The sequence below is a fragment of the Anopheles moucheti genome, chromosome 2 (genome assembly GCF_943734755.1).
Source record: "Anopheles moucheti chromosome 2, idAnoMoucSN_F20_07, whole genome shotgun sequence".
Classification (NCBI taxonomy): domain Eukaryota; kingdom Metazoa; phylum Arthropoda; class Insecta; order Diptera; family Culicidae; genus Anopheles; species Anopheles moucheti.
The window spans coordinates 90,713,203-90,733,520 of record NC_069140.1 but is presented as its reverse complement, the minus strand read 5'-3'; the positions used below and the strand labels follow the sequence as shown (position 1 = coordinate 90,733,520).

The 20,318-nt window shown below is 44.0% G+C and overlaps 1 protein-coding gene across 2 annotated transcripts in view; it reads left to right on the top strand.

Annotated features, from left to right (window-relative positions):
- The first annotated feature begins 4,888 nt into the window (after positions 1-4,888).
- The window catches only part of LOC128297363 (uncharacterized), a 34,788-nt gene continuing 19,358 nt past the window's right edge, over positions 4,889-20,318 (top strand). For both annotated transcript variants that reach the window (XM_053032991.1, XM_053032990.1), the window contains exons 1-2: positions 4,889-6,085; positions 19,913-20,114. In XM_053032991.1, the coding sequence (XP_052888951.1) occupies positions 5,649-6,085; positions 19,913-20,114 (639 nt within the window). In that variant the 5' untranslated portion in view covers positions 4,889-5,648. The remainder of the gene's footprint in view (positions 6,086-19,912; positions 20,115-20,318) is intronic.

Sequence of the window (20,318 nt, the reverse complement as noted above, 5' to 3'; positions counted from 1 at the left end):
GTTTTGCAGTTGCCAGATGTATGCAGTATATCAAACAAAACAATAACAAGGAAAACATAAAATAAACAATAAAACAATAAATAATAAATAAATATAAATAAAAAGAAAGCAACAACATAAACATGTATTCAAGGTAAACGATTAGTGTGATGGATTGTAATAAAAGTAATGAACAACATAATATTCTTTGCTCGTATGCAAAAATGTGTTTCATTTTAATCACACAGAAAATCAATTATGATTACATATTTAAATAATATGCAAAAAGTTAAGTATTATTAGTTGATGTGTGGATTTCATGATGGTGAATATTAAAAAAAAATGTTAATTTGTGTTTAGTTTTTATCCAGACTTTCAGGTGCAATACTAACGATCAGTTTAAAAAAGCAACATTAACTGTCAAAGTGATGTCAAAACTGAGTTACCATTTTATTGGTGTATCTATTTCCCAAGTAGCAAACAATTCACGCATCATTTAACAACTTCAAATCGGTTTGAATAATTTTGGACGGTGATACAGTGTGAACGGTTTCTTAAACGACAAAACTAGTATAAAATCCTATTCGAGCTGTACCCCCGTACGCAGCACTCACTTCATCTTTTTCTATCGGCACAACAACCTTGAGAGGTCTGGGCCTGCCATTTCTGGCTTTCTGTGTCTTTATTTACCCGTAGCTGTATAGTCAGTCCTAAGTACGGGGGATTGGTCCAGGATGGAGATTTTGGTCCCGGTTCGTTCCTGTGAAGACCGGCGTCGCTACCATCAAGCCACCGGGCCGCTCCAACGCTTCCAAGTGCCAAGTAAGCGCAGGACTCAGTATCCTGACTAATACAAGTCACGGTAGACCAGAAATGGTCTTTGAATCCACGAAGATTGCAGCATAGAAAATAATACCATGTTTTACAGCAACTTATAAAGATATTAAAGAAGCTGTTTTTCTGCATGATTCGCTGCAATTTTTCATGTTGTTTAGTAACAGAAATGCGAGGATGTTTCGGGAGCAGTTGCTGTTGTTGTTGTGCTATGTTGTTTACTTCTCTGTTTAAATAGAAAATAATTCATCAAACCAGGTAACCAGGATTCTGGAAACGTAGAATTTTACGGAGTCAAGTCCCAATCTTTAAAACGTCATCAACTGCAAATAGAAAACTTCTTTTGAATGAAAATCTCGTTAAAATAATAGGCAACAATCGTCAGTTCAAATCACAGTAACCAAGGGAACTGGCTTCCATCATCATCTTGATCATTGTACTTCTCCGGATATTTCAGGTTTGCGATTGCAGAATTGCAGCCGTCCATGTTTGGAGTTTTTACGAGACGAGAAGATTTTTAGCAGCAAATATTTTTTTATGCAGATCATTTGTGCTTCAATAATCCATTACACAAGCACAACATCAAGAGATATTGGCCTGTTATTTCTGAGCTTTTTTAACTTTATTTTCCTGTAACCTGGATAGTTGTTCCTGCGAATGAGGGATTGGTCCGGATGTAATTTTGTACCGGCCCTGTCGCTCCTAAATGGCGTCGCTACTAAATACACTACCAGGCACATCTGATAAAATGGCACCGTATGAAATCAAAACTGTATGTGCCTGTTACTGGATAGGTATGACTCAAATATACTGTATGCGAGGAAAAAGTCAGAAAGAACTTGGGTAATCTGTGGTACCTGAATGTGGATGGCTACTTAACCTTAGATATATCCAATCAATTGCAGTATTCCTATTGTGAGAGACGTCGACTTTCGACGAAATTATGTGCAGTGCGTAGGAAAAGCAGGATAAGGGATAGGGGTATAATGTGACGCAAGATTCTTAAGAACTGCTTAAGGGTAATTTGGAGTACTCATATCAAAATGATATGTCGCATATGAGCATCACAGTCCAGGTGGCAGCGGAACGCAAACAGGACGTGTCGTATATTTTTTCGATATTACGAATTATTTACGAATTAACAACGTCAACTTATTGGGAGAGACCCTCTTTTTAAACATCATTGAGTATGCATACAAGTCGGGGTTCTGTTGTATAGCCCTGTAACCGGGCCGATTAGCTAGTAGTAACAAATAGAGGTAGTGTACGAATATCATAAATGAACTATGGCAATAAAGAAATTTAGTTTTAAAATGTTAAAAATTAATTAACAATACTGGTGTGCAAACACATCATCAGCAACACCATGAAAATGGTAGTGTTTTTGATTAAAATAATTCTTGAGCTTCGTGACGGGAATGTAGTAATGTTTCTTCTACGTAGGAATGTTTTTTCATACCCCTCGGTAATAAATCACGAAAGATTTTGCCTATTATGGTCTGTCTATAGTATAATTGATGGACTGTATTTGCATGAACTATTGCATCGAAAGGACTATATAATGAGAGATTAGTAAATTAAGGATGTTTTCAATTTAACATTGGATTAAACAGTTGCAAACTGGAAACCAAATGTGTTCGATGTTCTGTTCTCCGAAATCATCCGAAATCAGTACCAATAAATCCAAACAATAAATTTCTGTTGACAATTCAACCGATAACCGCTGAAAACGGTAAAAGAAAAAAACGCTTCAAAATGAGATACCTGCTGAGTGACCTTACGCTCCCTGTTCGAAACGCTGTTTGGGAACGGTGAAACGCTTCACGTTCTCTCAGCACGATAGAATATCAATCTTTCGGAGCGTACGGAGCGTCATTCGGTTGGTGCGTGTTTATTGTTAAATTTAGACTATAAATTGTACAAAATACAATCATTTACCGGTTGTGCAGGCTAGCATGTTACCAAACCAATAGGATACAATAGTGCAAAGTGTAATTCGATGCATTTAACCGACGAAAGGGTTTGCCTTTCATGTTGCCCGTATCGGTGTGAATACGGTGCGGGTGCGGTGAAAAAGCGGAAACAATAGAAAAGCATAGAAAAAACCTTTTTGGCACTGTGCTGGGCGAGGAATAGTGCGTGTGCGGTGCAATGAGAGGATGGGTTTGCAGATAGAAAATCAACGGACATTATTGGTCTAGTTTTTGTGCGAGGCAAGCATAAAAATCTGTTTACATCTGGGTGCACTGAACTAAAAAGCGTCGAATATTTGCTTTAACCGGGAAGGTTAGAATCGTTATCTGTCCGCTCGTTAGACCGATGCTCGTAGCCGATTCAAAGTAGCCGTATGCTTGGCTGAGCTGTGCTGTTTTCTAGGAAGTGAAGCAAAGAATGCCCTCCTTTACCGTTGATGTTTGATGCGAAGAAAGCAAGCTTGTCCGGGTGCGCTGCGCTCTGCCTGGCCATCATATATCTCCCTTTTCTGCATGCTCCCAGCAGCATAAAGCGGCGATTTTTGGTCGGTTGTGCGAGCGTAACGAGCGTTTTCGAGCATGGGGCCACATTTTCCTTTTCCCATTCCATCCCCCGGGTATGGGGTGAGAATTCTCTCGCTGTGATTTTGTGTGTGTGTGTGTGTGTTTGTGTTTGTGTGTGATTCAGTTTAGATCTGGTTGGCTTTTCGGTGTTCCGTGTCTCGCAGCTGTGGTCTCGCTGAACGGTTCGGTGTCCCTTGGCGTTTGTGTCCTGCAACCCGGAGGCGGAGGTCTCCGGGGGTTTTTGTTTGAACAATTCTTCCACACACATACACAGGCACAGGTCACCGGGGGTAGTTGTTTCTGGTGTGCGTTTTTGCCCAGTTCCCTTCCCATCCCCGAAGTGCGAGTGTGAAAAAATGACCATATGAAAACGGGCAAAATCTGATGGACGACGGTCGCCATACGCGCACACGGGAAATGCTCCCCCCGAAAAGGGGATGAACTCCCACCCTGGGCGTTGGGAATGGAAGAATGAAAAAAGAAGGGAAAACAAAAAAAAAAATTGGAAGGTGCGAGCGAAAGAGCATACGCGCGTGATGCGGTGCGAGCAGGAGAGCGAGAGCTTTGGTCAGGAAAAGCGAGAGTGAAAAATTGTGCGGACCCGTGTATTCATTTCATTGTGCGCTGTGTGGTGTGTGGCGTTGGTCGTGTTGTTCACTGTTCCGCTAGAAAACGGCATGGCCCCAGTGCCTGACACGCACTGACGATTTGTTGAGGAGAATTGTCAGGAATAATCGAGGAAGAATGTTGGTAATTCTTGCAATTCTTGGTACATTGAATAAGGAAGCTGACCGACAAAGGTGCGACACGGTGAAGATTGAAGTGCCTGAGAACAGTGAAGTTGCTTTTCGTTGTCACCGTCTTCTTAGAGTGTGCGTCGAAATGCTTCCGTTGCTAAGGTTTCAACGAAAAAAGGCAAAAGGGACGAAGAATGTGTCATATTGGTTTGGATAAGATTCAATCAATTTTAGTTTCCTTCGAGAAGCATCAATTTTCCTGCAGTAAATTCCATTATCATTTTCCATCCTTTCGCAGTGTTGGAGGAAGTTTTTCCATTTTTTTTTCGGGGGAAAAATCTTCCATCTACAACCGCGTATTACACTGGGTTTTGGCATCACACACACACGCACTCTCTCTCTCTCTCTCTCTCTCTTGCTCTCGTTCCGGCATTAATTAAACACTCAATCATTTTCCCATCTCTCACAATGATCTCAGCCAGCCGTGGAAACGGGCAGCGTATGGTGCGTTTTCATTGATGGAAAACCAAGGCCCACTGCCTTGGTGTCTTCGCTGTGCGGTTGAGAGGTTAGGCTGGAATTGTTGGAATCGGAACTGCGAACGAAACCCGGGGGGACTTTCATTACCAAACGAAGGAATCTCTTTTTCGTCGTGACGCGCCAAGAACGTAAAGTGTTGTGGTGGAAAATTTTATCGTGTCATTTGCTTTTTTTACAGATATAGAACGGCTGCTCCCCAGTTTCTTCCTGGATGAAGCAAAACCGAAGCAAATTGCGCTAGATACTCCCGGCGATAGTGCGAGAATCCGGGAAATCAACCTCCCCTAAACCGAACGCGACCGCTGTGTCAAGTCTCCGCGCCCTGGTCAGTTGGTCCATACAAAAAAGGCCAATACAGCACCAACAACGAATGCACACACCGCGTTTTTGTTCATCATCATCCCAACCTTGTCTCGCGTAGTCGGAGCACAACAAAGAGTGTGTGTGTGTGAGAGAGAGAGAGTGAGCAAAGTGGTAAAGAGAAGTGCATGCGTGTGTGTGTGTGTGTGCGTGGTGAAAAATGGTACGGAAAGTGTTGTTACTCGCGATGGTTTTATGCTTTCCGCTAACGCAACGCGCGCCCGTGTACAGCTGTGTGGGGGAAAGTGCAGAAAAAGAAATGTAAACCCGCTGCGTGCGTTTGTAGTGGTGAGGAAAAGGCGTCGCTCACGCATCGCGACCGGTTGACGTTTCAGTCGCGTTCGAAGTGCCGCACTGTGAAGGCAGGCAAAGCGGGGAAAGAGAGCGTGTGGTTCTGTGAGTGGGCATCCGCACGCATGAGAGCGGGCCGTGATATGCTGTATGTGTGCGTGCGCTGTGTTTTGTTGGGATAGTGATCCAAGTAGCCGCAGCAAGAAATCAATCAATCTAAACTTTGAAGAATCTACCGCTAACGATAAGGCTCGTCTTGTGAATTTGTGCCGTGTGTAGGGAAGTGCAAACATTGCCCAACGAAATATATGCAAAACGAATCGAAAGAATCGAAGGTGGTTTAAGAAGCGGACGAAATAAACATAGCGAAATGTCCAGCTGGGCCCAGCGGATGCACCGCCGGGCGGCGACCTTCGGCAGCGTGGTAACGTCCTGCGGCCATCCCGGCACACCGTACCCGAACCGGCTGGAGAAGGTGAAGTTCGGGGTGCCGCTGGAGGATGTGTGCAAGAACGATATCCCCGGACCGTTGCTGGTGTTGATACTGAAGCTCAACAAGGAGGCACCGTGCCGGAAGGATGTGTTCCGGGCGCCGGGCAACCAGGGCGCGATGAAGAAGCTGATCCACTTCCTGCAGCAGGGCCGGCTGGTGAACGTGGACAACTATTCGGTGTACACGATCGCGAGCGTGCTGAAGAAGTTCCTGCGCAAGATACCGGGCGGTGTGTTTGGCCGGGACGGTGAGGCCGAGCTGTTCCAGATAGTGGACCTTGACGATGAGGTGCAGCAGCAGGAGAAGATTCACAGGTAAGCATCTTGTGGGTTTGCTAATGAAGGTGAAAATTGGGCCGTGTTCTATGGGCGATTGAATATGAGATGCGACAAGACCGCTCATGGGAAGATTCACATATCAGATATGGAGGTGCTCCAATTACAGAGAGTGTCAGATAAACACGACATCGAACAATACAATTTGATTATGTCCGGTTCTTCTGAGTCCCTCCATGAAACCGTGTATGCCTTGGCAAGGAGAAGGAGTCGTGGTTTGATTTGATTCTTGCTCCTGACAACTACCAATATTTACTGGAGCACCCTTCGAAAGATAGTAGATTGGTCTAGGATGTCCAACACTTCATAGGGCAATGCCCTATAAACCCCTTTAAGATCTTACACATTTAATTTTATGATTAGTAGAAGAAATCTCTCTTGTAGGAAGGAGCTCACTTCAACCCTCCATCCTCTGTTTCATCATAAATTCTACAAAGTGCTGGGCTTTCCATCATTTCATTGTGATTACTTAACTTCTGTAAACCATGTCCACTGCCATCTTCCGTAATATACCTACCTAAAGAGGTCTAGGCCTTCCAGTTCTGACTTTCTTTTTCTTTATTTTTATACGGGAAATCAGATGATCAGCTTATACATACGATAAACAAGCAAAACGCAAACCAAAGGGACTCAGACATAACATAAATGGTTCCTGTCTAAATTGATAGGAATTCTCCTGATACTTGTTGTGACAAGTCTGTTCAATGGTCAATCACTATCATTTTAAATTTACAAATATGATCATATATAGTACTACATCCAATACCTGGAGATGTCCTGAAGATATACCGTGTTAGCAGAGCGTGGAGATACCTAGAATTTATAGGCTATATAATTTAAATTTAGCTACTCATGTCGTTGCTTAAAATCCCAATATTAGTCAAGCGTAATCCTAACCCAAGAGTTTAAATTTTTAAACAGTCCTTTCTGTTATACTCTCATAAGATATTTTCAAATAAAATTTTAACCGTGTTCGAAATGTCGGATCGAACATCCAGCGGGAGTCAATGGGGAGTCAGGAGCGACGGGAGACCACACATGCCGGTCTCGCGCCTGTCGTCTTCCACGATACATATGGCGTGTATTAGGAAGTGATAAACAGGATGTCACGGTGTGTGATAAACAAGCTAGTTATGTGTCATGTTCGACTCGAGACAGCAGCTCTGCTGGAAGCGGCACATCGTGTATTTCGTCCAATCGGCCAATCTATACTCCCACGGTTAGACAGTCGGTCAACCGATTGGTGGTATCTTGTGCCATGAATCATCTTTGATTGTGCGATTTTTCGCCGTCGACATTCGGACTTGAATCATGATTCATGAAGCTAACGATAGATCTGTATGAAACATGTGGCTTTAATTTAAAATCTTAAATATCTGGACATATCTGGGTTTGTGTAATTAGCAAATGGAGATTTTTTTTTAAAAGAAGAAATATTTTCTCAGCCCTGTGCTCCCCGGCTCAAACCACCAATAAACCGTGCGATGTAGTAATGGCAGTCACGAAAGGCAACGATTATTTTTCCTATCATGCTGCTGCATCGCAACCTTTACCGCTAGACCTATCTGTGTGCCATTGGGCAAGCATATTATTGTCGTCAAAAATGGTTGCAGTGGCCATCGCCGCAGCCAAAGCGCAACGACGTTTTATTTATCGTCGGGGTCTGCTTCTCACCATCACCACTGGGTGGGTTTTTATTTTCTGGTTGTTTTTCACTACAGCCCAGCAATCAAACTTTATCGTTTAGCTTTCGGTTTTGTGGCCTACCAAGCCCCCCCAGAGGAGGGATATTCTTCATGCCGCGGGGTGGGTACGCCTTATACGTGATCGCTACCGAATCCGCCAGTTGGTGGAGATAAAAATGCACAAGGTCTTGGAGCTGCTTATGCATCGACGTAAGTGGCAGGCTTGCGCATTTGCAATGTTGCAGCCTCGTCCATCATTCACCCGTCCGCTAGCCCTGAAGGACGGTGTTGTTCCGAAAGCTTGAAAAAAAAAAACCGTTCAACGAAAAAGATCATACGTTAGACACTAGACGACACTGTGTGTGATTATCGAGCTGTAGTGGGACCAAAGTTGAACGAACGCAACCGTGCGGGTTCAGAACTAGCGAAACGGAACCGTGTCGAATGTATCGTAATCGGACGGAGGGGTTTACTTCCGGTGTAATTTGTAGTGGAATTGGTTATGACACAATTTTGGTGCAAAAACCCCGATGGAAACGTTCGTGTGGCATATCATTGTTTCGGCTAATTTGTTGGGATGTTTCAATGTTGTGAATGGGGATTATGTTTTTTTGTTTTGTTTTATAAAGTTGTTAAACACTCATTAACAGAAGCATAGGTTTGAGGTTTTATTTTTTAACTCTAAATTGTTTAGTCGATAACTTTGTTACTTTTGGCAGTAAATATTTTTCGTTACACTGTTGGTTCATAAGACGCGGTAAAGTGTCGCCAGGTACAGTTTATTATTCACAGCTTAAAGTTTAAATATTTTCAAGGAATTTCCTGTTTATGTGCGGCCTTTTCCTGGATAGCTCGCCTTATTGTGTGCCTGAGAATGATGTGTTTATTATGCACTTAACTTCTTCTATAAAGTGATATTAATATTTGCTATAAAATAAAGACATCCAATTAATTAGTAAGCTTTCTAATATACAATGTCGGCTAAAACAGTAAGACCATTGATTCATGTTGTGTATAGAGTGAAATATTAGCGCTATTATTCTTCTCGAAAGACGGCTAGAAATGGTAGGTCTTAGGCCTCTTGAGGTTGTTGTGCCGATAAAGAAGTGCAATGAAGTGTCCTTTTGAGAATAGCAGGATACATTGAAGTCATTTTACTGATCACTCGACTTTTGGAGCATTAATTAGCATCTAAAGATTCAATAGGAGGTTTTTTTTAAATAACCTCCATGAACCTTTAAGAATTCACAATCTCCCAAAGATTCATGGTTCTCCAGAAGAACGAAGAAGTGGTTTAAAAATTGGAGTGCCCAGACCTAGGATATCAGTACTATTTCCTCTCAACAAATTTATTGAAAAATGTATGAATGCGTAACATCTTTGAAGATTTTCAATTCTTCATCTTAGAGATTCAGAGTCATTCAATTATTTAAAGAATTCAATCCGATTCGTAAATCTTATGAAAATGCTTTAGCCCTAATCGTTATCATTCTTCTGGCCATGGACTCGACAGTATTTTGATATCTTGCCTGTGACAACAGTAGTCAACAAAGAGTTAACTAACTTTTTATTATTAGTCTACAAATGCTCTTGAAGCCATCGTTGTTGTGGGCACCTGTTGCATTTCGTCAACTAATGGATTCGACGACACGAGTCGAATAGTACGCTTAACTCCCTTTGGGTATTAAAGTATAAAAAAACACATCCATTCACTTTGTTAGCTGCTCTCTCAGCTATACTTCACAGTTTGATGCGGTGGTTCACAGACACATGAGATGACGAAAAGGCGGACAACCACCAGCAAGCAAGAGTAGCAGCACTACTTAGCATAAGCCCACTCGACCCGGTGGAACAGGCTTACCCACCGTGTCCACGCTGTGGAGAATAAAATGCAAACCATATCCAATCAAGACTTGCTGGAGGAAGAATCTCAATTCAACCCAAACATCTAATAATATCAATCAACTGCTAGTGTTTACGGTGTGCTGCCATAATGACGCCCTCTTTTGTGTCCTCTGCCTTTGCCGGAACGCAAACAAATGGCGAAATGGCGACAGCAGTAAAGGGGTTGTTGGTTGCATTCCATTGCGCCTCTGGACGGGGCGGCGCGGGTCGGCTAAAAGGTCTCCAGAACTGTGTCGCTGTGGTAGTCCACGCCATCTACGCCCTTCCCACCACATGGGACGGTGCTTAAAGTAGGTTTAATTTAATTTCGCATCGCAACATAGCGCGCACGCCTTATCACTTACTCTCTAATGTCATTGTTCCCAACATCAAATAGACCACATTACAAATGCATCGGAGTACTGAGTAGAGAATGAGTGGCACGAGCGAGATACGGAACGGCATTTATGCTGGTGGTCGGTGGGGGTCGTCTGAGGAAGTTCTGCTGCAGTTGAACTGGCTGATAAAAATAGAATCTTTGTCCGTCTTTTTCAAAAAAAAGCTTAAGCCGGCGGATGAAACATTGGGGTTTCTGGCCGCCCTATTTCCATATCCGCCGGGGGACACCGGACGGGAAAAACCCGCACCGCGCTGCCACTGTTTTTTGGTTTTGGTGCGCCATTCTTAAAGGTGGTGGCAACCTCCCCATTCTTACAATGAGCACCATGCAATTAACGGCGATATGCGGCTTTCTTGTGGGGGGCGGAGGTCGGGAAGCATCATTAGATGAGGTTTTTTATGTGCAAGAATTCGCTTCGCCCAAGCAACACTATAATATGATCGTCTGTTCGTAGCGGAAAAACGGGAGTGAACGATCGCTGTAATGTGTGAAGAGTTCCGGCCCTAGCTGCAGTTAAGCGATAACAGATGCAAGTCTGGTGTGTATTTGGGGAATTTGGTAGATGTATAGACGTCTTACGCTTAGGTTTTTTGTTGTTGTTCAATTTGGAGCTTGCTTACACAACAATATCGACAGTCGCGGCGGTGCCTGTAGCTGTTAAAGCGGTGGATACTGACCTAGTTGGTTTGCCTTCAGCGTGGCGTGAACAGTCGGAGCATATGCGCAACCCCTGCATGCAGTTCACTCGCGGTGGGATGCAAGACATATTTCTATGTGCGCGCCTCTGTGTGTGTGTGGGAAGCATCATATGCAGTCGTTGTTGGGTAAGAATAGAAAAACGCAGCAGCACCCCCTTTTGCACATATGTTGTTGTTGCAGCCATCCTAACCCCTTCTCTGGTGTGGACGCGAGCAGAAAGTGTGCACTATTTTATGGCCCTCTTATGGCGAGGAGGAGAAGGCGAAGAAGTAGGTTGAAGTGATGTACTGCCACTGCTCAACATTGATTCCTCCGTCAAGTGAGGGCACAAAATCATAAATGGGCGTTACAGGCCGTTGAATGCCGTCTGTCCATTGCGCTTTGTCTATTCGCCTGCCTTATGACACGATTAGTCATGGCAGTGAGCGATGGACAGGACTTTTGGAGAATGCTCCGCAAGATGACAGAGTTCTTCTTTGGGCCTTCACACACCTCACACACATGCGGTCAGTTCAGTGCATTTTTATGATCCGGAATGTGAATTCCAATGGGATGGATGGATGGTATTGTGCCGTTTTGGGGTGGCATCCCTTTATTATCGCCGCTCGTTGCAATTTTGCCTCCTGAGTCACTGAGAAGTCGAATTTTAGAAAGATGTCGAAAGCTATCGTAAAACCGATTCGAGTGCGCCACACACAAAGAATGCCAACCGAGAGTAGCGCAGTACGGTTCTGCTGCTGCTTTTTTTTCCTTCATTTTATTCGGCTATGTGTAGATTGCCTTATTAGGGCCAACTGTTGGTGGGGTCATCCCAATTTATGACGGAGGCCGCTGGTGCGTGTGTGTGCTTAAGGCTAGTTTCCCAAGACCAAAGACATGGAACATGGTTGCAACACAACCGCACCGAACTCCAACTAGTTGCTCCCGCTTTGGATAGTTTCGTCCGAGAGGGGCCTCACACCAAAGATGGGGAGCAATGGCTTTGTTATTTGATTTTAATTTGATAACTGCTTCTCGGGACCCCCGATCGGGGCCCGATTTGGGGATGTAGCAGAAGAACGGTGACCTTCGGGGCACGGTGTTAAAGTGATATTATCGGTCAGTTCGAGATGTTGTGGTGCGTTTTCTCACCGGTATTATGAAGGGAAACGGCACGGCCGATGTCTGTTGTGGAAACTATTGGGTAAGAATGCGTACAATGCGTTCGTCAGCTGTGTGCGGTAACTGGTTTTCAATTTTTTCACACTTTTCTGTATCTGTTTACCAATTGCACACCACGGGGGGGAGGTGTATAAGTTGGGAATTTGGGGCGGCGAGGTAAATGGTGCGTGGGTTAGACACGTCGGCGGGTTAGGTGATGTTTGGTATCGGAGATACGCGAAACCGCTAATCGATGTAGGTAGCGTGTGGTCGTGAAGGCAATTGCGCTGAGAAGTTTTTGAGCTATCCAGCAGAAGGAAGGTTCCCTTCTAACAGGAGATTCTAACAACATCGTCCTAGAATGATTACTTATTATTACAGTGTGGGTCGTTGAAATAAAACTATTCTTTTGACACATTTGATTTGGTTTCTGTTTAATTTGTCAATATATTTGGGCTAAGTGCGTGTGTACTGTGAGTATGAACGCTAAAGAAAAATCGTTTTTAAAATCTCTTTTAAAACGTATTGTTTCAATACTCAAATATTCCCCGCTATATATATATTTTTTTTATAACGGACGACGATAGAATGGAAATGCCTGTATGTTCGAGATGAAAACTAAAGCGTTGACTTCATTAAAATGATGAATTCATTTAGTATTGTGGGCGACTTTATAAAAACAGTACAATTTTTATATTATATATTTTTTTTTAATTTGCTTGAATCTTGTGCTATGAACTCGACGCCAAATATTTGAAATCCACGTGCTGTATATCTCGAGGTCTATTTGGACATACGTTACCATTACAATACTATATATAAGTCTATATATAAGTGTCGTCTAATTAAATTGTGTCAATCTGTAGTCTTATTTCAACGACCACCACTGTATTTTGTTTAAAGTTTAAAAATTAAATTTGTTCTATGTCAATCAAATTCGCCATACAACTGCACCACCGTTTGAAGGGAAACGTTCTCAACTGAGTCAACAAAACTTATCAATGCGAAACGGTAGCGTGAGTTTCTCAAAAGTCCAGGCACATCATCATCAGGAACGCGCCTCCCCGTAGCCGCGTAGCGCGTGAAGGTGGTGGAAGTCTATGTTTGGTTAAGCGATTGTGCGCCAATGCAGTGCCCAATGGCAGTGGGACAAATAACAAAGCACAATGGGTTACGATTGTCCAAATGTATAAATGTTTTTACTAATTCTTGAACATTCACGTACCAAGCCAGAGTTACCATCTTGCTGACGCCGCGTGCATGTGTGTCGGGACACGTGTCCCGACAAAATTCGGGCGCCAGATTTATGACTGATGGGGAGGACGGCATGACGGCATGCTTTAAAAATAGCGACCGCGATTTACGATTCCCCCCATGCCTGCTTTCCTCCCCAAAAAAGAGGGCTCATCGTTGATAAGGATCGTGATTGAGTATCGTACGCGGAAACGCGTTAGACAAATCGTGTGTTGTAGACCTTTCGGCTTAGAATTACATCTAGCAAAAATGAAGAACTATCGCAAGCGCGCGCCCGCCTCACGAACATCTTCGGCTTTGATGAATGCGAACGAAAAACAACCTCCGCGCCAAGGCGAATTTTATTTGTACTATCCTTGTGCACTATCCCCCAGCGGTAGAGGCAGATCATTAAGAGGCAGATTAAGGGGATTATGGGTGCCGCTACCTGCTGGCGTCATAATTTGTTTTGCATCTCTGACGTGCACAAGTGTGTCACACGAAGGATGTGGATCGGTCCCCTGTTCGCTGTCGATCGCTGACATGTGCGGATCGTTCGTAACACAAGGTGCCTGCCGGACTCCACTGCAAGCACTTGGTGTGTGGCGGGAACGCACGGGAAGAGGTCACGGTTGGTCCGCATGCCTGCTTAGCAGCTTCACGGCAGTCGTCGTGTGTTTTGAGAGTGCGGTGCTGCGGTTGTAAATTGTTGAAATAGTTTCCCTTTGCCGACTTCTTGCTGCTGCTGCCTGCCTGCTCGTTCGTCCAGGGGTCGCGGCAAGAAGTTGTCGTATATATGTCCTCTGCACCTTCGTACCCTGCGCGCGAATGCACCTGGTTGCACAGCTCTGGTTCTTCGATACGCCCGTTTAGTTTCTAATTCGACGAACCTCTGCAGCCACACACTTGCCCCGGGGGGAACGGAACGGATAGGACGAGTTAGACGAGTACTCTGGCATGGCTGTGGATCTCGTTTTCGTGGAGACAACGACAACGACCTCGTGCGGTGTAATGCCAAGCGAGACACTCTCAGTGCCTCGCGAAATGCACGCCGCCGACCGTGTACTACATTGCACGGTGACGATGATATTTTGGTGTGGCGTACTTTGCTGCACCCTCTTGCACCTAATGCGCGCACTGAATGCCTGTTCTCTTCTTTACCCATTTAGCGATGGTAGTGTCCCCTGTCCCCAAAAGAGGTGTGTGCGAGTCCGGCACGACCAATACAAAATGTGCACGGTGATTGTGATGATGATGATGATGGGGGATGCTCGATCTGTGTCCATTAGTGGACATTGCATCCATTTGTCACGACAAGTGTGATAAGTGGTGTGCCAACATGTGTGCTTGTCGGTCCATATTTCCATAGTCGTCAGGTTCGCGCAGCTCCGGTTACGCACGCGAGACATATACATGGGACTACCGGCGCCAAAAGTGCGCGCATGCTACATGTTACCAAATGCTCAAGAGTGAAGGCGCATTTCGCAGCGTGTTTAATGGAGTTCTTGACGGTGGCCATCTTTGGTGGTGGTTCTCGTTTCTTAGCGCGATTGCGCGTTGAATTTGATAAGGTCGAGAATGCTAATTGTTTCAGTCCAGATTTGGGAGCTCACCAGCACGCACCGGAGCGTCAGTTGCCACGTTAGTCTGCACGAAGATCTGCAGATGCAATCGTATGTCGCCTTCATCACCATTGTGAACGAGCGACATACTCAATTAGGTTTGTTATGTCGAATGTACTCTGCATTAAAGAAATCTGTTAAACTCCGAGCTCCGAGCTAAAGTTCCGAGTATTGCTGATGATCTCATATGATATCATATGATACTGATCTAGAATTGCAGAGTTCCTGTTGGGGGATGTCTACCAACTCTTCTAAGTTTTCCACTCAAAATGAGTGTTATGACTTTCCAAACTGTTGAATTCTTGAAATACTTACCTACATAGACGTGAGCTCTTGAGCTCTTTCCAACTCTGGCAATATCCTCTTTGCCGTATTCGAATGGCAAATGCTTAGAAGGATTTTTACGAAGGAATTGTACGATGGGCTCAATGTTGTGCAGCGAAGTACAATCACAAGGTTTCTATAGTAGGCCGGTCATGTCATTAAAATGACACCGGACGACCAGTAAGTACACCATTTTCAGGTCGTCGATGGAGAAGAGCAGAGGTGTGTTAGGCCTTAAGTGGCAGTGATAGCGTTGATGTGGTCCACCAAAGTAGGCTGGAAGTCGCGGTTAACTGACGACTACGCTTCACACTCAGCAAAGCTACGTCTTTACAGTGATAACTAATTCTATCAGATCATTTCCTGTTTACTTGAAGTTATTAAAGTCCGCAAAGTCCCCGAAGTAAAGCTCGCGCTGAATGATTTTTGTTACAATAGTTGCAGATTTCGAACTCCAATTATTTGTCCAATATTTCTGACGATATCGCAGTACACCGTAACGTACAGTTACTCTAATTCCATTAATGTACTTTTACTACCCTCCAGCAGACAGGAAAACAATTACCGGGGTAAAGTGTGCGTTCGTAACCGTATTCGATTAGTCAACCGCACAACACACCGTGGCAACACGTTGTCTGCTCTAACGTGGCCAAATTGAGTGATGCTGTTGAGGCAAGTTGAGGTGATATAAATGTGTATGTGTGGAAATTGAGGTGTGTCTCCCGGACGCATCATCGTTCGAAGCATATGGGAAAGAAAAGTGCAAACATAGTAAAGGCCGAGCACATGTTGCACGGGTCGGGGGCGGACTGTTAAAAACCACCCGCTCTGGTGTGCGGCCCCGGCGTACCTACACAGACGCGCCACACTCGTGTGATGTGTGATTTGGCCGGCGTCGACAAACACACATATAGGTAGTAAAATTGAACTTAATTAAGAGGTTAATTTTTTCCGCCGTTTATAATGCTGGTGTGCAGTTTGTTACCTTTTTCCTTCCTTCGTGTGGATGTGCTGTTTGGTCGTGCATGATTTTTGAGGCAAAAATCTCTTCGGTTAACTTTAAAAGGAAAGGATATTTATTTGTATGTAAGTAGCACATATTTTGTATTTGTATTAAACATTATGAGTTTAATATAAATACAATATAATTTAGATAATTCCGCATTGAATTTAAAAATTTCATAACTCTAATATTAATTGTTGTTATTTCCTTCATTTTAGCTCCGTGTTTCGCCCAAATACTGGCAAAAAGCAGTGAGAGCACATTGCTGTTGGAAGATTTCAATGTGGAGCATGCAGACACCGGCTGGTGCGTTCTGTTGCCGGGGTTTTCTGTGCGTTCATGATTGGCTCGCATCCGTTCGGTGTTCGGGCCGGCCCCAAAGACACACCGGCGGCGGTGACGACGTCGTCGTCGACAAACGACAGCTATCGATTTCCCCCGGGGGTCACGTCTCGGCGCTGGTGTGCTGCCATGAGATGTGATGGGGGTGGGGTTGGAAAAGATGCTACGGTCTTGTTACATTTTCCATCCGCACCGGAGGAAAAAACCTTCACCCGCTCCCGTGTCGTTTTGCTACGAATGCTGCGAGCAGGTTTAAAATTTTCGATACCCCGGTATCGGCAACCGTGCGCGCGCGAAGCGTTGCGGCCACAGACCCGGCCGTCGCGACGATGACGAAGATGGACGGATGTTGACGTTTTCGCGTCGTCATGTTAAGATCAACTGGTGGCAACCTGTCTGTCGGCAGATCTATCCGCAGCCGGGTTGTCATCTTTGGGATGATACACCGTGTGTGGTTTCTTTTGTCGAGTCGTATGTCGATTACCAGCCAATCAAAAAATGTATGGAAAAGCTTCTGCTTGGAGAGCAAGACGCAATACTTCTCCAAAAAGGAGGCCGGGTTTTTGCTGCGTTCTTGAACATCCCGACGAAGCGTGCGCTCAGAAGTCGCCAGACAGTCTGTGCTGCACTACGGTAATTATTATTCCGTCATCCGTCGGATGTGTGCGGTTTGCACGTTTGCTGCTGCATCGTCAGTGGAATTGCCCTTAAGTGATTGATCATTAAGTCTAATTATATCGCGTTAATTTAACCTTCACTTGTAGCGGGTAATACATTATTCCTAGCAGCATCTTGAAATTCTTAGAACCAGGATGTTCGCATTCACTTGAAAGTGAAAGTGAATAGATAATTATATTCTACCGGCGGCGTGTGTTGGCTTGCGGTAGCACGAACCGTTCGCATGGGATATAGAGAGCTCCGATATACTGGCAATACTTAAGCATTCTGCATCGGATACATACATTTTTTCCAAAGTGTGAAGAGAAAGTAAATTCCATTCCATAATTTGTCACACACAAAAAACTGAAAATGGATGCCACCAAACTTCCCCATGGTCTTCGCGGGCCGTTAATTTCAAGCCATCCGAATAAAGTGCGGCACCCGCAGCTTGAGTGACTGGTGTGTCTTGCCGCAGTGTACATCCGATCGTGAAGCGCATGCAATGAGAGTCGGAGAGATGTGAATGTATCATCAGATATGCGCAAGACATATAATCTGCCGGTTTAATGACAGAGTGCGGTGGTGGCACCAAATGATGTGCGTTTCATTTCCTGAAGTCTTTGGGAATTGCTTTTTTATGCTAGTAATCTTTCGCTTTTGTGGAGCGCTTCAATGAATTTTACACTATAGGCGGGTTTACAGAGATATACGTAATGTAACAAACTTATCTTAAGGTAACATATTAAGGGGTGTACACACAAAACTTTCGCTGGATTACAACTGCAAGCACGTTGAAAGTTAGCTACAGAATCTTTTATTTAGTAAAATCATATTTAAAAAAAGAAGTTATTTCGGAAGAAATTTTGATTGTTTTATTTGGAAAGAATCTTGCATTGGTAAGAAATTAATATGTTTACTCTGCACAACCCCAACTTACAGCAAAGGGTGTACAAGAGTGTACGAGACGGTGAACAGAAATACGACACTACATGCGAGACACGACAGCTTGAATGGTTTCCTATCTAATCTTATCTTGCGAAAACTGATTGATAGTAAATTGCACCAAGGGCCCTCTTGTGTGAGGGAACGGCTCAAAAGGTACCTCTTCCCTTGTGTTTCGTTTGTGCTATTGTCCGCCAAATGTTGTTGCATCGTGAACGGAGCGGCCTTCAAGGACAGTAGACGAGGTTGTAGAAACCGGTAATGTGTCGTGTACTGTCGGTCTGTGTTCCGTACAGTGTCGGTGTGTCGGTTTTTTTTATTTTGTTTTGCCGCCGCTTTGCCTTTTCGAGGCGTGTTCGGTCGTGTGCCGCCTCTGTCTGCAAGATTGCGAACTGAACACCCTGGCGTGGCATGTCGGACACGGAGTGTATTTAAGGGATGTTAGCGCTTAAATACTAATATGCTTATCGGATGTGGATGGATTGCTGTAGCGCACGTGAACGACTACGGTCCCGTCCGTTTGGAGCGATACTTTTCTGCAAATTAATTGATAATACGATAGTTTTGGATGTTTTATATTGTATTTCTTATTATTCTTGCTCGAAGCTTCATAAAACTTGGTTAAGTTTGTTTAAATAATTGCTTTACGATAATCACTTCTACAGGGATACAGGAATGACGAACTTAACAAACATTTCGTTTGATTTGTGTAAGTTCTGGTACCGGTTTTGCTCTTCTTTACAAAACCCGTGCTATGCTAATATTGATTTAAAGTGTGACTTTCCCAGAAGAGCAAACTTCAGTCCAACTCCGCAATCAAATTTAATGACGTAAACGATCTAATAACGTCAACTGATTTTGTATGACATCTGTCAGGAAATTGAGGAAATAGTGTAATGTTCAGAATTCGTTTGAAGTTTGCGTATCTTCTTCCCACCTCCTACCCGAAGTAGTTTTGAGAAGGACAGAGTGACTTTTGTGGTATTTTTAAAGTACAATACTTAAGCTCGAAAAGCGAAGTTATCGTTGAGAAAAGTCAAGAACTCTCACATCCCAGTTGTCCTATTTATTAGTTCACTCTATCAAATACTTGTTCCTGTCCAGTATAGATAGTACTCCAGGTATCTCTATTAGATACTGGTCCACTATTTCCCAGAACTCCCACTGCTCAAGATAGCTGGCCAGTTTCGCTGAGTTTTAACAGCTGAATCAGCTGAGCGTACTGAGCTCCAGAACGGGAGAACCTAAAGTATCTGTCAAAGATCATTTACTAACAACTACTTACTATTTACTTGTTTGATTAATATAAGTTCTTTTTTATTGGAAATTCTTAGTTTGATCTCGATTCTATTCTACATCTTTTTTTCTTTTTCGTATGATTTCACGTAAATTATACAACTTACGTGTTTTTCGCACATTGAAACTGTATAACAGTACAGAGAGATAGTCGATCGAAAAGACACCCACACAAATCGGAAGAATTAAAAATGTAAACGATCGCACACACCGTCTTCGCAGATATTGACGACCGGTTGTGTGTCTGTGGCCGTGTACTCCTAACCGCTGAATCGTGTCGGCAGATGGGGCAGATTAAATTGTCGAGATAAACCGGAAACCGTTTCGACCTTTATCGCGGTGAGGCACTGTTTCGCTAGACAGCATGACGTTGTTTACAGTTGGCAATGCTTCTTTTTAAGTCAATGATGGGCGTTGGTTGACCAGACAAAACGCACGATCATCCTTGCGGGGAGAAGTACAATCATTATCTTATATTGACAAATTATTAGTTTTGTGAAAGAATGTAGGTAGAAATTGAAGTATAATAAAAAGATCTTGTTTTAATCGGTACTCTTTCTTTCTCGTTCACCACAGACTACTAATGTCACTGCCAGGCCACACGCAGCGTTTGCTGGTGTTGCTGTTTGGAACATTCCGCGTGATCGCCAGCAACTCCGAACGGGCCGAAACGGGTATGACGAGCGAAGCGCTGGGAGTCTCGGTGGCGCCCAGCTTCTTCCAGTCGTGCGTTAGCGACGGCAAGACGGCACGCATGAAGGATGTGCTACGATTTAAGGTGAGTATCGTGAGGCAGGAAAAACAAACGGGGTGTACATTGTGTAAAGCGCGGGTTTTGTGGCAGTGGCTTTAGTGTTTCGCGCACCGTTATGTGTTTCGTTTTGTTTTTTTTTTATTATTGTCCATCCTATGCGCCTGGTCAGTGTCAAACGGGGCACAAATAATCAAACTTTTGAACGCGGGAACACTTTGCAGCTAGATG